General features: G+C 44.8%; 1 protein-coding gene across 1 annotated transcript in view; it reads left to right on the plus strand.

Moving 5' to 3' along the window:
- The window catches only part of LOC126088427 (ubiquitin carboxyl-terminal hydrolase 14), a 125,164-nt gene that overhangs the window by 2,501 nt on the left and 104,573 nt on the right, over positions 1-18,090 (plus strand). Inside the window, 2 exon segments of the mRNA XM_049906571.1 lie at positions 3,947-4,125; positions 4,319-4,426. Coding sequence (XP_049762528.1) covers positions 3,947-4,125; positions 4,319-4,426 — 287 coding nt within the window.

The following is an 18,090-nucleotide window of genomic DNA, read 5'->3' on the forward strand; positions in this document are numbered from 1 at the left end:
CTTAAATTTTTTTGGAAAACAAGTGTTGTATTCTAATATGCTTCTATAAACATGGTAAATATCAAGTGCACACCAGAGGAGTCATGCCCAAAAATTTATTTTGTCCACATAACATCAACAAAATGCAGGGAGCAGAATATTTTTTTTTTTTCCCTCCAGAACAGGATATAGTAACAGTCAATATTATTCTGAAAAATTTGTGGACATTTACTGCTGTAAAGAAACAGTCAATGAGACTTCTTTTCAATCAGTCATTATGAGCTTGTTTCATGCCTACTGGTTGTTTATGCAAATGGCAATATATTCATTCATTGAGGTAGTATTTAGTAGTCGTTTGTAAAAAGCAGATTTCAGGCCAAAATTGTACTGCTGCAATCAATTTTAAAAAGGAGATCATGCAAGAGTACAGAAGAATTTGAGGAATGTTAAGGATTGGAAGGTAAACAAGTGGTCTAATCTATTGTTAGGTTGAAAAATTTGCAGCAGATGTGTGAGGGCGCGCTGAAAAGTAGTGCCTCCGAATTTTTTTATGTGAAAACTCTTAAAGCTTATTAAATAAAACGGACGTCATCATCATTCTATATTTTCATTCAAGTGTCAATATTTACAGCCTGCCACTGCTAAAAGCTCTTGAATTGTAGTGTTTAACATGGCAGTGTATAACATAACAGCACTTGACAAACAGCGTGATGTAGTCGAGTTTCATATTTTAAGAGTTCATCTGCACATGGACCACCCTCTCCTTCAGCATAAAAGTGCCAGATCACATGCAAGTGCCATAACATCTTCAACACCTTGAGTTTTCTGTCATCAATCATCATCCATACAGTCCCAACTTGGCCCCATTGGATTTTCATCAGTTTCCAAAACTTGAATACCTTTGAGGACTTCGCTTTGGTAGTGATCAAGTGGTGCAAGCAAGGATCAGGTTTTGGCTCTAACAAGTCAAACATTCTACAGTGATTCTATCACCAAATTGGTTTTTTATTAGGAGAAAAGTGTTTGTCACCAAAGTGACTATGTTGAAAAATAAATGTAGCTTGTACCCATAGAAAGCAAACATTGTAAAATCCATCAACTCCTGCAGACTGTGCATTAGCTGTGTGGACACTGGATTCTTTAAATAGTAGCCTTCAGCATTTATGTGGTGACTCCTCTGTGAAGAAAGAGGCTTCAGCTTGAGAAAAATTATGCAACGTAAAAACTGAAAAAGTTGGCTCAGTGCTGGAAGATACTTATATGGCATAACTGGAAAAAAAGTATGTATGTGTTTGGGAGGGGGGAGGGGGTGGACAAAGAAAAAGAAATCATAGCCCAGCTGAAAGGTAAAATTCACAGTACAAACTGTATGTGTGAAAAAAATACAAATTTTGGCAGTACTTCCAAAGAACTGGAGCATAAGAAAAATCTTTAAAGGACTTTCCACTTCAAATTACATGGTACGAAGAGCAAAACAGTTAACAGTAGAACATGGTGTCCAAAGCCAGATGGTAAGATCGTGTCTAAAGAAACCGTTCAGTGTGTATGTAATTGCTAGGAAAAAAAGAAAGTGTGAAAGAAAATGGAATTAGACTATGTAAGCAGAAACAGCTAGTGTTGAGGTTAACGTAAATGTCCGATTCCATCCATCTGCTTTGACCAGTGACGTCACCAATATGACAGAAACGACCATTCACAACTACTCCCATATTGCGACTATGATGTCATTGCGTAAACATGGCAACAAACACGAAAATAGATCGAAAACCATCAAACACATATCCCTCCTATACTATAATGAAACTAATGGGAAAAACAGGGGAATTAGGGTTTTTTTTTTTTTGGGAGGAGGGGGGGGGGGGGGGGACAAACTCACACTAAACGTACGCCAGTAAACCAAACGACAAAACCGGTAAAATAAACCGACCACAACATTCGCAAAATCAGCTAGAAACAATGTCCAGTGGAATCAAACAGTTCTCTTGACCTATATAGGTCAACGGAAAGTATCGATACCAATTCAGAAACCCCAAAAGTACAACCGCAAGAAAACACCAAATCTGGAATCTAACACTTTCCTTAACCTCACAGGGTCAACAACACCACACACAAAACAAACTCACAAATACCAGCCTCCCCCCCCCCCCCCCCCTCCCTCTGATGCATAGTCCACAAATCATCTAACCAGATAAAAACATGAAGAGAAAAAAAAAAAAAAAAAACACCTCACCACTTGAAAGCTCCAGCAACAAAACAAACTTCCCAACCTCACCCAAAAAAACATTAAGGGCATTTATACTTGTCAACTTGTATTGAAGTATCTCTCCCATTAGTCTGTTTTTAATCACAAAGAGTGATTCTTGTTCAGAGAACAGTAGTTCAGTTAAGCACTGATTCAGTAGTTGTAGGGCAAAGGTATGTTGAATTTTAAATGGTAAATATTTTCTTCAGCAAAATGGTCTCTCATGTCAGTCGTAACATAGTCCAGTGTTGGAATAAAAACAGTTCTTTCTAATATGTCATAGCATCATCATTATGCTCACAGTTTTCCCTGTGTCTTTTTCTGTCTGTAAGACGAGGAACACTCATCTTCACATCTAACTCTTCGATAACTGCCTTCGCCTCTTCAACAATATGATCATAGTGGCTATCAGCATTAGTTTTCATGCCGTCATACACCTTGAGCGTCGAATCTAATTTTGCTTTTGTCATTGCGACGTCCAAGCTAGGGTCTTGTAAGATTTTGCTGACTGGATATGTTATGCTCATAATGTCACTCAGTGTAAACAGAGTGAATTAGAGAGAGCTTGAAGGACAATATTGGCTTTGGCAGCTGTTGTTCTATCCCTTCAACACTGTATTTCTTTGAGAACTTTGTAAACTGTTCCGAGATAAGGTGTGAATTGAATAACAGCATCAGCCATTCACTAGAACTAACTATATTATTCAATTGCTTTTCAGTTTTGTGCTAAATGCAGGCGTAGTGATCTACATATTTCCATAGAGATGAAACTTCATACCTATGTTTGGGTTTTGAATTCTTAACTAACGCAGCAGGATGCAGATTCCATATGCATGAATTATTGTTTTCAGAGTATGTTGTTTAACATTTTGTGCAGGTTAGAGGATTTAGTTGTAACATCAGAGAAGGTTTGGTGTGTGAAAAGAAATATTTCAGGTTGCCAAAAGTAAATGGGTTGAATCAAATTTTGGATAAAGAGAAGAAGAATACCAAATGTGATTAATAACTAGAGGTGGATGTCATATTTAAAAAGAAGAAAACACATAACTATGGTAAAGAACATTGTAATACATGACTGCTAAATGGAGTGCAGAAAATATATATTTAAGGAAGTAGCTGAACATATTGGGAATAGTAGTCCAAGAAAAGTTAGGAAGAGGTACTGTTCAGATCAAAAGAAAGACATATATGGGAATCAAGACACTGCAAACTGTTTATCATAAAGATAACACAAGCAGAGTGATGGTAAGAGTTGTGCAATAATTGAAACTGTGTGGTGTCACATTTGGTCAATGTTATCACAGTGTAGCAGGATATTGTCAGAACTAATAGATCTGTGATCTTTGCGGTTGGCATATTCCATGAGGTTTCATACATTAGTAATGCTTCAATGAATGAGATAGCAGTAAATAGTATGCTTAGTTTATTAATGCTTGGTGAAAGAAATGCCATCTTTGATATGTTCATTTGCTTACTTTGATTGCGCAAAACAAATTTTGGCTAAGATAAGTATTGTGTGCACCACCCAATTAAGCAAGAATCTGGTGTCACGAGTTACGCATTTCGTTGAAAATTGTTATAGGTACAAACTCACTTGGGATGTTGTGATAAGTGCCATTTTTTGTGAAGTATTTGTGGATTATGGTAAATTTGTCTTTTATCTTAAGTGTTCATTCAAATCCGTTGGTCGTCAAACACTTCTGTACTAATATCTCTGATTTACAGTGAAAGTGAAGTGGGGTAAGGAGACATACACTGATGTTGAAGTCAACACAGATGAAGATCCTCTGGTGTTCAAAGCACAGATATTTGCCTTAACAGGCGTTCAGCCTGAGCGACAAAAGGTAATGGTGAAAGGGACGACATTAAAAGATGGTGATTGGGGAAATACAAAACTAAGAGATGTAAGTATTTCTTTTACATGATAGTAATTGCGGAGACTGTGTGTGTGTGTGTGTGTGTGTGTGTGTGTGTGTGTGTGTGTGTGTGTGTGTGTGTGTGTGTGTGTGTTTGTTTTTGCATTATACATGCCATACAAATCTGTATTTTATGAATTTAACAGATATTCCTATTGTAATTGTAATTCATATATTTCAGGGTGCAACTATATTGTTGATGGGCAGCAAAGAAGAGGATGTTCCAGTAGAACCTACAGAAAAGCCATTGTTTGTAGAGGATATGAATGAAAGTGAACTAGCATCTGCAGTAAGTGTGTCATAAGTGTTGTAATCTGTATGGATACTCTTTACAGATTAATAGAAGCCTTGATTTCACAGCATTATTTGTGACTAAAATATTTGTTTTGAAAATAACTACTACTGATTTCAAACAGTGAAAATTGCAGGTTGGCCTATCAGCAATATAAAAAAAAGATTGACTCTGCTTACTGTAAAGATGACACCTTAAGTTGGAGACAGGCACAATGAAAAGACACCTACACATTAGCTTTCATAAAAGACTTCGTTAGAAAAGGCCTGTCTGCAACTTAACATGTCATCTTTACGATAAGAAGCAATCTGATAATGATACAGTGTGGCAGGAATTTTGTGTGAAGTGTATAGATGTCAAGGGCCATTGCTGAATGAAAGGGATTGTATGTGGGAGTTAACTGTTGCATTTGTGTTCAAAATGTTTCCTAATATGTCAGGATTATGAGGGGAATATTATACAAAAAAATTGTTTTTTAGTACAGGATATAAGAATGTAGCAGACTGAAAATTATGCGTTAAGAACTGCCTGTGGAAAATAATTTAAATGAATTGAGACACATGAAATTTAGATTCTATAAAACGTGAAAAGAGAAAGATGTGCACTTAAAAATTCAAAACATTCCATTGCGGCACTGAAAGATAGTGAAAAATTTATTGAGGAAACAATATTATGAAAAGGAAAGTTTTCACTCACCAATAGCGGAGATGCCGAGTTGCAGATCGGCACAACAAAAAGACTTTCGCAAATAAAGTTTTCAGCCATTAAGGTGAGACACACACACACACACACACACACACACACACACACACACACGACTGCAGTCTTAGGCAACTGAAACCACACTGCAAGCAGCAGCACCGGGGCATGATGGGAGTGGCGACTGGGTGGGGGTAGGGTGGGGCACAGAGGGGGAGGGGTAGTATGGTGGACTGTGAAGTGCTGCAGGTTAGATGGAGGGCAGTTGAGAGGTGGGAAGTGGGGAGGGACTAGTGGAAAAGGAGAGAAGTAGGTGTGATGGTGGAATGACGGCTGTCTAGTGTTCGAGTGGGAACATGGAAGGGGCTGGATGGGTGAGGACAGTTACTAACAAGGGTTGAGGCCAGGAGGGTTACAGGAATGTAGGATGTATTGCAGGGAAAGTTCCCACCTGCGTAATTCAGAAAATCTGGTGTTGGTGGGAATGATCCATAAGGCACAGGCTGCGAAACAGTAATTGAAATGAAGGATGTCATGTTTGGAGGCATGCTCAGCAACAGAGTGGTCCACTTGTTTCTTGGCCACAGTTTTTCACTGGCCATTCATGCTGACAGATAGCTTGTCGCTTGTCATGCCCACATAGAATGCAGCAGTGGTTGCAGCTTAGTTTGTAGATCACTTGAGTGGTTTCACAGGTAGCCCTGCCTTTGATGTGATAGATGATGCTTGTGACCAGTCTGGAGTAGTTGGTGGTGGGAGGATGTATAGCACAGGTGTTGCATCTAGGTCTATTACAGGAGTAGGAGCCATGAGTTATGGGGTTGGGAACAGGGGTTGTGTAGGGATGGACGAGTATATTGTGTAAGTTTGGTGGATGGCGGAATACCACTGTGGGAGGGGTGGGAAGGATAGTGAGCAAGACATTTCTCATTTCAGGGCAGGGCATTCCATCTTGGATTTTCCGTGTATTTAGGAAACAGATGTACAAGCTAAAGAATCAGGGAAATGTTGGTTACTATGAGTGGGAGCTTTCACTCAGCTGTACAAAAAATCAAACAGTCAAACCTACTCATTGAATATTATTCACTTCATGAAATCCTTTTCATTTGTTCAGAAATACAGAGTTGGCATCTGTATCTTTACTTTGTTGTCTTGCGAGAATTTGCTCAACTGGAACAGTACAACCAAAATGCTTTTTTTAATGTGTTGTATACTTCAGTTCTGTTCATTAAGAATCCAATACAGGAATATGAATACCTTTGCCCTTTTGTGATTCATTAAGCAGTAGTCATATTATAAATTGTTTTCTTTTTGCCTCTATTGACTGAATTTAGGAGTTTGTTATTTGAACCTTGGAGAGGAATGTTAAAAAGTCAGTGAAACAGGTATTGATGAAGTGTGAATCCTTGTAGTAAATTCACTGTGAGGGTGTTTTAGAGAAACAATGCTCCAGGAATTATGGTGAAAAGAAATGGGGAAAATTATTTTGTTTCTGTGTTGCCACAAGGAATTAAGACACAATTCAAAACATAAGACCTATTCTGATCAAGGGAATTAACGATTATTTACTGGAGTCTTTAATGTTGGCTGATAAACAGATAATTATCCAATCTCCCTAGAAGGCATAAAACTTTTGTGAGCATGTAATAGCAAATACGGGACTCTGAACTGTTGCAGTGCTGTTTTCTTTTCTGTGCTGCAGGTGTAACCTTTTAACTATTGTATACACTCTCCCTTGAGCTCAGCCAAAGATGGGCAGACATGTGCACGGCAAACCTAGGGATTTTTGGCTGGTTAGCTCCTCTATTAGTATTAAGTCAGGTCATGCTTCAATGACCAGTGTGAACTGTGAAAATGGGATGTTGTGTGTTTAGAGTTTCAGCTTAACTGCCCAAGTCATGGTACACACCACTCGTGCACTTGTGTGTGTGTGTGTGTGTGTGTGTGTGTGTGTGTGTGTGTGTGTGTGTGTGTGTGTGTGCGCGCGCGTTTGTGAAGGGGGGGAGGACAGGAGGGGGGGGGGGTCAGAGAATGCTGTATATGCCAATGGAATTGATGCCACCTCAGGTAAAATGTTTATTAGCAGGCAACTTCGGGGGGGGGGGGGGATACTCTTCCACATGTCAGTTGTATAAACCATATCCAGACAAGTGGGACACTGCCTGAGTGGATTGTATAGATCTCCAGCCATTCTTGAGAACTTTGATGGATCCTAGGAGAAAAGATGATATTCACTACTCAAGGTTAAATCTGACTTTGACTCAGAAGGGTGTAAATTATGCTGCCACAAAAGTCTTTGGTCACTCACCTAATAGCATCAAAAGTCTGACAGATAGCCATATAGCATTTAAAAGGAAATTAAAAGAATTTCTTAATGGCAACTCCTACTCATTAGAGGGGTAATTTCAAAAAAAAAAAAAAATAAATAAATAATAATTTGAGTGTCATGTAATATTTTGTCTAATGTAATATCTTGTATAGACACCTTTTATTAACCTGACACGTTCCACATCATTACGAAGTGTATTCATGATCTATGGAACAAGTACTAATCTAATCTAATCCTTGCAAATGAAACGTCAAATGTCCCATGAGCCTTCAAAGATCACCAACAACCACACCACACAACTAAGAAGACATGATGGAGTAATCTCCCTTGAATTGCATTAGCAAAATCAAACATGTCGCAGTGTTGTCAGAATGTCTTTGCCATGATAGTGTGAAGAGGGGTCTTTCTTAGATGAGCCCCCCTGCGGGTCCGGGGTAAGAATAGGCCCGAGGTATTCCTGCCTGTCGTACGAGGCGACTAAAAGGAGTTTCAACCGTTTCGGCCTTCCATGTGATGGTCCCCCTTGGGGTTTGACCTCCATTTTTCTAAATTTCTACAGAAGTACGAGCCTTTTGGGGAAGGACACCTTACGTGGTGTACCACTGGTCCTAAGTGCACTCAGACCTTGGCACTCAGCATTGCACCGGCGTTGTAACCATACCCACTATTACTCAAATTGGGCCTAAACGCCTTTTGGGTTGTCCCAGTTACGCCCATAGTGCGTCTCCATCTGCACCAGCGATCATGATGGACTTTCCATGGCACCAGAAATCCAGCACGGTAGCCAGCCCGTTGTGGTGGGGTCGTCATGTACCCTCTAGGTTGTAGTCCCCTGACAACACAGGGATCGTACTGCCGATACCTGAGCTGCACCCTCCCCACGTCGGCCAAGGAGTAGATGCCCGTCTCCTTGGGGCATCAGGACTCCCGGCAATGGTCATCCTGCCAGGTGGCCCTTGCTGCGGCTGGGTGGCGCCCGTGGGGAGAGCCCCTGGTCGGAGTGGGTGGTATCGGAGCGGACGTTTCGCAGATGAAACGTCACCACGTATCGGGTCGCTCTGCGGCCGAGTCTTTCAAAAGAAAAGGTACCGTTTCTAGTTCTGGTTCTCCTGCCCCTTCCCCCTTGGCCACTCCATGGGAGGAGGGACAGGCCCGCCGGCTTGGAGCGAAGTACTTCCCCCGCTATTTGGTCTGGTCTCGAACCGATGGGGGGACATTCGCCACCTCCAAGCCCATGTTCTTTGTTCAGCACATTGAGGACATCTTCGGGGAAATCGAGGCTCTCAGCAAGATGCGTTCAGGGTCCGTTCTTATCAAGACCACGTCCGCCACACAGTCGGCGGCGCTCCAGGCGTGCGACCGCCTAGGGGACATCCCAGTCTCCATTGTCCCACATCTGGCACTCAATAGGACGCAGGGGGTTATTTTTCATCGTGACCTCCTGCTACAATCTGATGAGGAGCTCAGGGCCAACCTGGAGCGCCGAGGCGTGCATTTCGTCCGGCGAGTCCAGCGCGGCCCCAAAGACCGTCGCGTCGACACTGGGGCCTTTATCCTCGCCTTCGAGGGGGACGTTCTCCCGGAGAAGGTAAAGGTAATGTGCTACCGGTGTGACGTGCGACCCTACGTTCCGCCTCCTATGCGCTGTTTTAGGTGTTTGCGCTTTGGGCACATGTTGTCACGGTGTGAGGCTGAGCCCCTCTGTGGTGATTGTGGACGTCCTTTTCGTGAGGAACATACATGCACCCCACCACCTCGGTGCGTTAATTGTCCTGGCGTCCACTCGCCTAGATCCTCAGACTGCCCCACATATCAGAAGGAGAAGAAGATACAAGAAATCAAAACTTTGGATCGGCTGTCTTATTCTGAGGCCAGGAAGAAGTACGACCGCCTCCATCCCGTGCCATTGACCACTTCGTTTGCCTCAGTTGTGTCCACTCCTTCCGCGGTATCCTCACCCCTCTCCTGTCCCCCCTCCGCCTCCTCCGCCCATCAGGGGGCTCTGCCTCCGCCTCCCAAATCCCTCCCTTCCAAATCCTCCTCCCCCGTGGCCCCCACCCCCTCTGCCCCAGGCGCCACCCTTCCTCCTCCTTCTCCCCACACGCCACCTGAGAAGCGATCCTCTTCTCAGGCGTCCATCGGGGAAACGTTCCGGACCCCGGCTTCCGAGGTCCGGCGTTCCAAACCGGACCCCGCGCGTGAGGACCTTCTTCGGGTCCAGCCCACCATCCCTGTGCCTCCTCGGCCTTCCAAGAAGGCCTCCAAGAAGAAGTCTCTATCCCCCTCTCCACCCCGGCGCGTTTTGACTGACGCTCCATCCGTGAGTCGCCGCTCCCGGCCGTCCTCAGTTTCGCCGGGACGCTCTGCTGCCAGGCGCTCAGCTGGCCTTTCGTCGGCAAATGATGCTGCCCCTCCTACACAACCAGGGACAGCGGCCGCAGCTGGCGACCAGTCGATGGAACCGGATCCGCCTCCCGTCGGTTGTAGCGTTGTTCCCTCGCAACCTGGCCCTCCGCGGCCGTCGAGGTGACCAGCTCTTCCCCCGTCTCGTTCCCCCAACTTTTTGACTAGCGATGGCGTTGTTTCATTGGAACATAAGAGGTATTCGATCTCATCGGGAGGAATTACAACTGCTCCTCCGCCTGCACTGTCCGCTCGTCCTTGGACTCCAGGAAACCAAGTTGCGCCCGACTGACCGTATTGCCTTTACCCACTATACCTCGGAGCGGTATGACCTCACCCCTGTGGACGGTGTCCCAGCTCATGGTGGGGTCATGTTGCTCATTCGGGACGACATCTATTACCATCCCATCCCATTGACCACCCCACTCCAAGCAATAGCTGTCCGCATTACTCTTTCTGCTTTTACTTTTTCAGTTTGTACCATCTACACTCCACCGTCGTCTGCTGTTAGTCGGGCTGACATGATGCACCTGATCGTTCAGCTTCCCCCGCCGTTTTTATTGTTTGGCGACTTCAATGCCCATCATCCCCTTTGGGGCTCTCCTGCATCCTGTCCAAGAGGCTCACTCTTGGCAGATGTCTTCAACCATCTCAATCTTGTCTGCCTCAATACCGGCGCCCCGACTTTCCTCTCGGACTCCACTCATACCTACTCCCACTTGGACCTCTCGATATGTTCTACCACTCTTGCCCGTCGGTTCGAGTGGTATGTCCTTTCTGACACCTGTTCGAGCGACCACTTCCCCTGTGTCGTTCGTCTCCTGCACCACACCCCATCCCCACGTCCTTCGAGCTGGAACATACTGAAAGCTGACTGGGGACTTTACTCATCCCTGGCGACCTTTCCGGACCACGATTTTCCCAGTTGTGACAGTCAGGTCGAATACCTCACGGCTGTTATCATCCATGCTGCCGAACGTTCCATTCCTCGTACTACTTCTTCACGTCGCGTTTCCGTCCCCTGGTGGAACGAGGCTTGTAGGGACGCTATCCGTGCTCGACGACGTGCTTTACGCACCTTTCGCCGCCATCCTACGTTGGCGAATTGTATTGAATACAAACGACTCCGAGCGCAATGCCGTAGAGTCATCAAAGACAGCAAAAAAGCTTGTTGGGCCTCTTTCACCGGCTCCTTTAACAGTTTTACTCCCTCTTCCGTCGTTTGGGGTAGCCTGCGCCGGCTGTCGGGCATTAAGGCCCACTCCTCGGTACCTGGCCTGACCTCAGGTAATGCGGTCCTTGTTTATCCGGTGGCTGTCTCCAACGCCTTTGGCCGCTTTTTCGAGGAGGTTTCAAGCTCCGCCCATTACCATCCTGCCTTCCTTCCCAGGAAAGAGGCAGAAGAGGCTCGGCGACCTTCCTTCCACTCGCTGAATCTGGAAACCTATAATGCCCCCTTTACTATGCGGGAACTCGAACGTGCGCTTGCACTGTCCCGGTCCTCTGCTCCGGGGCCGGATGACATTGACGTTCAGATGCTGGCACACCTTTCTCCGGCGGGCAAAAGCTTCCTTCTCCGTACCTACAATCGCGTCTGGACCAAAGGTCAAGTCCCCATGCGTTGGCGTGACGCCGTTGTTGTTCCTATACCCAAACCCGGGAAGGATAGACACCTTCCTTCTAGTTACCGCCCCATTTCTCTTACAAGCTGTGTCTGTAAGGTGATGGAGCGCATGGTTAATGCTCGGTTAGTCTGGATTCTTGAATCTCGACGGCTACTTACTAATGTCCAATGCGGCTTTCGTCGCCGCCGCTCCGCTGTTGACCACCTCGTGACCTTGTCGACATTCATCATGAACAACTTTTTGCGAAGGCGCCAAACGGTAGCCGTGTTCTTCGACTTGGAGAAGGCTTATGACACCTGTTGGAGAGGAGGTATCCTCCGCACTATGCACAGGTGGGGCCTACGCGGTCGTCTGCCCCTTTTTATTGATTCCTTTTTAACGGATCGAAAGTTTAGGGTACGTGTGGGCTCCGTATTGTCCGACGTCTTCCTCCAGGAGAACGGAGTGCCTCAGGGCTCCGTCTTGAGCGTAGCCCTTTTTGCCATCGCGATCAATCCAATTATGGATTGCATTCCACCTAATGTCTCAGGCTCTCTCTTTGTCGATGACTTCGCGATCTACTGCAGTGCCCAGAGAACATGCCTCCTGGAGCGCTGCCTTCAGCGTTGTCTAGACAGCCTCTACTCATGGAGCGTGGCAAATGGCTTCCGGTTCTCTGAAGAAAAGACGGTTTGTATCAACTTTTGGCGATATAAAGCGTTCCTTCCGCCATCCTTACATCTCGGTCCCGTTGTTCTCCCATTCGTGGACACAACTAAGTTTCTAGGGCTCACGTTGGACAGGAAACTGTGTTGGTCTCCACATGTCTCTTATTTGGCAGCCCGTTGTACAAGTTCCCTTACTGTCCTCAGAGTTCTTAGCGGTTCATCTTGGGGAGCGGATCGCACTGTCCTGCTTCGCTTGTATCGGCCCATAGTCCGATCGAAGCTGGATTATGGGAGCTTCGTCTACTCGTCCGCTTGGCCGTCCCTCTTACGCCGGCTCAACTTCATCCACCATCAGGGGATACGTCTTGCGACCGGAGCCTTCTACACTAGTCCTGTCGAGAGTCTTTATGCTGAAGCTGCCGAGTTACCGTTGACCTACCGGCGCGACGTACTGCTGTGTCGGTATGCCTGCCGGCTGTCGTCTATGCCCGACCACCCCTCTTACAAGTCCTTCTTCGCCGATTCTCTCGACCGTCAGTACGGGTTGTATGTGTCTGCCCTGCTGCCCCCCGGAGTCCGCTTCCGTCGCCTGCTTCGACAATTGGATTTTGCCCTCCCTACCACCTTCAGAGAGGGTGAGAGCCCGACACCACCTTGGCTCCAGGCTCCGGTTCATATTTATCTCGACCTCAGCTCACTCCCGAAGGATGGTACTCCGGCTGCAATGTATTGCTCACGGTTTGCCGAACTTCGTGCTCGACTTGCCGGTCACACCTTTATTTACACCGATGGCTCCAAAACTAACGATGGTGTCGGCTGTGCCTTTGTCGTCGGGGCCGCCACATTTAAATACCGGCTCCTCGACCAATGTTCCAGCTTTACGGCCGAGCTTTTTGCTCTCCATCAGGCCGTTCAGTATGCCCGCCGCCACCACCATTCATCATATGTACTCTGCTCTGACTCACTCAGTGCTCTTCAGAGCCTTGGAGCTCCCTATCCGGTCCATCCCTTGATTCAACGGATACAGCAGTCCCTCCATTCTTTCGCTGATAACGGTGGTTCTGTCAGCTTTCTGTGGGTTCCCGGACATGTGGGAGTGCCTGGGAATGAGGCTGCGGATGCTGCAGCCAAGGCTGCAGTCCTCCTGCCTCGGCCAGCCTCCCATTGTGTCCGGTCATCCGACGTTCGTGGGGATGTCTGTAAGAGGCTTGTGTCGTTGTGGTGGGATGCTTGGTCATCCCACCAAGGAAACAAGCTCCGGGCAGTAAAACCGCTACCAACTGCTTGGACAACATCCTCCCGACCATCTCGGCGCGAGGAGGTCCTTCTGACCAGGTTGCGGATTGGGCATTGCCGGTTTAGCCACCGCTACCTGCTCTCCGGTGACCCAGCCCCGCAGTGCCCTTGTGGTCAGGCATTAACAGTGCGCCATGTTTTATTGTCGTGTCCCCGTTTTAGTCAATTTCGTGTTGTCCTGTCCCTGCCATCTACTTTACCGGATGTTTTAGCTGATGACGCTCGAGCAGCTGCTCGTATTCTGCGTTTTATAACTTTTAACTGGCTTGTCCAAAGACATTTAATCTTTTTACTTATTTTGTCTGCATCTTTGTCGGGTCCTTCTGGTGTCCCCTCCATCCCCTTGAGTTTTACCAGATTCCATGTGCTCTAACAACAGTGACTGGGCGCTAATGACCTCAGCAGTTGAGCGCCCTTAAACCCAACCAAAAAAAAAGAAAAAAAAATTCTTAGATGAGGCTGCTAGGCTTTGCCAAGAAAACTACACATCTGCACTCTAAGAAGTTAGAATGTGGCAGCAGTAGAGGGGAAACCAATACAGTCAACTATAAAAAGACCGTAATTAGCTGTAGAGACATCATGGAGTTGGACACTCTTGAACAGCAAAAAGAATGGGAAATGGAAGAGATAACAGAATTTGGAAATATGGCGAGAACATTGAATGGTATGGTGCAGGAGACTACCACTGTCATCCTAACAATCAATTCGCCTATCATTCCAAAGCTGGAGTGGATAAATTAGGTAACATAGGTGCAGACACTCATACTGCTTGCCCACAGGCACTGTCAACCAGCAGTTCCGTCTGCACCTCTCTTCTAACGTTGCTCATTTGTTACCGATGCACATGCCAAGCTGGGCATGTGTACATCGTGTTGTTAGTGTCAAAGTCTCTTTGGCATTGTGGCAGGACAAAATTAGTGGGACGAAAATGGTTGTGGAGGAGTTAAGATCCTCAAAACAAAAAATTGGCCCCATCCCTATGCTTCAACCCATAGTGAAAAAAATTACTTTTTTATTGAAACACAAACTGCCTCAGTGTCTGTTTTATAACTTGCTTTGATAAAAAAAAAGTGACAGAAGTTGATAAGCAGCAGGAAACAAGAGTGATAAATTGCATCATACACAGCACTAATCTGGTGGCAGAATGTGCCAAAATATGTGGCATTATGGATGTTGTAAAAACATTTAATAAATGAGATCTCACAGTTTGGGACATTTTTTATACTTTTTCTGGTTTTAAAAGAAAATTGCTACTGTGAATAAAACAGGTTTCAGAAAGGTCACTTGCACATTCTTTAAACAAGAAATAATCTTAAAGGGGACATTGAGTTAACCTTTTGTGGAACCTTTTGTCTCCCTATCAGTTGGTTTCCAGGAGGTACAACCCTCAACAGATATTCTGGTTCTTGGTTGAAACCAGCAATCTGGCAGATCCCCCCCCCCCCCCCCCCCCCAAATGTCAACATTTCATTGCAGTCTTTTCGATTCACACAAGGCATACATTACAACTTGGTGCCCTCACATTTTAGTTACCCTCCATGACTGGGGCTTCTGAGCCTCCCTGGTGATTTCTACTTGACAGTTTTTATCCCTTCAATCATTGTGGGCTGCAGTTGGAAAGTTACTTGGTTTTCCAAGTGTCCAAGTAAATGGAGTCCCTCAGGGCTCTGTGCTGAGGTGATGATGATGATATCCCAGTCGCTGGGAACTCATAAACGGGCTGGTGACCTATGTCAAACTAAAAGTTACCCCTTTAAGTTACCCCTTCGTTGCATGTTGACAGTTTTTGCATTTAGTGTATATCCCAACATGTGGCCGTGGTTGAACACCATTCTGCCAAGGGGTGAATTTATTTTTCATGCTGAGGGTGCCTATCCCCTTACTCTCACCCTCGGGTTTCTCATTTAGAATGGGCATTGAAACTATGCCAGGACCTCTACCTAACACCCCCCACACCCACACATACCTCCCCTAGAATCTGCTTGCACGTACCCTGACCTTTCAAGGACCTAAAATATCAGTCATCCCCAAGAGCTTTTGGTGGCTGTTTTTCTCAGTTCTTCAGAACTGTCATGGTGCTATCATCACTTACACTGGCTACTTTAAAATTACATTGTGTTTTAAGGTGGAGCTGGTAGGCATTGGCAGAACCATATGTTTTATTAAACAGACACTTCCTTAATTTGTAGTGACTCAGTTGACCGTGACCAGGCTAGTGATCAATGTTATTAGTGTCACTCTGTGATAGTTACTGTTTACAATCTTCTCTCTGACTTTAGTCATACTCTCGTGTCTTTCTCTTGAACTCAACCATGTGGGTATCCTGGGGAATGAAATGGCAAACTGTTCGATCAGAGAAACGATTACCCATGCAACATTTGCTTTCACAGTGGTGGGTGCAGGTCTGCGGATGCAGATAAGACCTCCACCACACACCGTTGGGTGGCTTGCGGAGTATAAGTGTAAATGTAGACACTTACTGTGAGATCGAACAATATCTTGTGGGCTACTGCCCCCTCTAATAAAGTTCTTGTTATTAAAGAGACAACAGCTGCATGGTGTTCTTGCTTTGATTCCTCACTGAAGGAATTCACCATCCTATATGGACAGCTTACTTTCTTCAGAAAATAATTTTTATTCTCATATCCAACAGTTTAAACAGCTTTCATTGCAGGGGCGATGTGGTTGGGGGTCTGTTGCCACACACTGGGCCCTCGCCCATGCCTCTTCTGCTGGCTGCCTTAGTTGTACTTCTTTTATTCTGTTTTTAATTGTTTACATGGAGTCTACCATTTACTTTCTTAGCATTGCCTCTTCATACAGTACTCTGAAGGTGAGATCTTTAGTGTTTCCTTATCTGGATACTAAGTGATAAAGTACTGTTGAACAGGTTTCTTTGCTTCCTCTGAGGAGCAGTTCTATTCCCATCTTCAGCATATTGATTATAGCAGATGGAGGGTGCGATGGTTGTGTCAGGGACACCCCTTTCTCCATTTTGAACCACCCAGCTACTGACCTGACTATTTCTCTCACCTTATTTTACTATTGTTGGTCATATTGATGTTCATTACATTTCTCAGCCTTTCCACTCTTAGGGTTTTAGATCTCCTCTCTGCCCAGCTATAAGGAATTATTTTTCCTGCTACTATCTTACAATTGCATTGGGTCAGTTAGGTCAGATATGAGAGACGATGGAATGAAGAGTCTGCTGTTTATTTCTTTAACTCCCGCTACCCACCCACCGACCATCCAGTTAACCACCTACCAACCATCCAGTTAACCAACATTGTGCCTTACTGGCAGGGTGTCCTCTCTGTTGTTTACAGAGCCTTTGTTCTCTCACAGCTTGACTATGACTGAAGTGTATAAGGTTCTCCACAACTCTCCTATGAAAAGAGCTCACACTATGCTTGCCATGAGGGTACTAGATTGGTGTCAGGATGAGTGCAGTATCTACATATACATGTTTATTCTGCAATTCAAGGTTAAGAGTCTTGGCAGAGAGGGTTCATTGAACCATCTTAAAACTGTTTCTCTACCTTCACTATCCAAAAGCGTGCAGCAAAAATGAACACTAAAATCTTTGTGTGCGAGTTCTGATTACTTTTATTTTATTATGATGGTAATTTGTCCCTGTGTAGGTGAATGACAATAAAATATTTTCATACTCTTGAGGAAAAAATTGGTGATTGAAATTTCATGAGAAGATCTTTCTGCAGCGAAAAGGCCTTTGTTTTTATGATTGCCACCCCAATTCACATAACATATCTGTGGCCCGCTCTCTCCCCTAATTCATGACAATAAAAAAAAACTGCTCTTATTCAAACTTTTTTGGATGTTCTCCATCAATCCTATCTGATGTGGATCCCACACCACATAGCAATACTCCAGAAAAGGGTTGACAAGTGTAGTGTAGACAGTTTCTTCAGTAGACCTGTTGCATTTTGTGAGTGTTCTGCCAATAAATCAGTTCTCGATTTTCTTCCTCCGTAACATTATCTATGTGAGTGTTCAAATTTAAGTTTCTGGTAATTGTATTCCCTAAGCATCAATTGAATTTACAGCCTTTAAATTTGTGTGATTTATTGTGTAACAAAAATTTAGCAGATTCCTTTTGTTATTCATGAAGATTACTTCAGGCTGTTTACTATTTAGTCAGTTGCTTCTCTTTGCACCATACAGATATTTTCTCAAAATCATTTCGCAATTGGTTTTGATCACCTGATGATCTTACAAGGCAGTAAATGATAGCATCATCTGCAAACAATCTGAGGTGTGCTCAGATTGTCTCCTGAATTGTTCATGTGGAGTGGGAATGGCAGAATGCGTATAACAGTTCCTTGGGGTATGCCAGATATTACTTCTGTTTTACTCTATGACTTTCCATCGGTTACTACGAAGTTTGACCTTTGTGACAGGAGGTCACGAATCCTGTTGCACAACTGAGATGATACTCCATAGGCACACAGTTCGATTAGAAGTTGCTTGCGAGGGACGTTGTCAAAAGCCTTCTGGAAATCAAATATGTAATCAGTTTGACACCTGCTGTTGATATCACTCATTACTTTGTGACAATAAAGATCTAGTTGTATATCTCAAGAACGATATTTCCTGAATGCTTGTTAGTGGTTCGTCAATAAACTGGTTTCTTGAGAGATAATT

The sequence above is a fragment of the Schistocerca cancellata genome, chromosome 6, assembly GCF_023864275.1.
Source record: "Schistocerca cancellata isolate TAMUIC-IGC-003103 chromosome 6, iqSchCanc2.1, whole genome shotgun sequence".
Taxonomy (NCBI): Eukaryota; Metazoa; Arthropoda; class Insecta; order Orthoptera; family Acrididae; genus Schistocerca; species Schistocerca cancellata.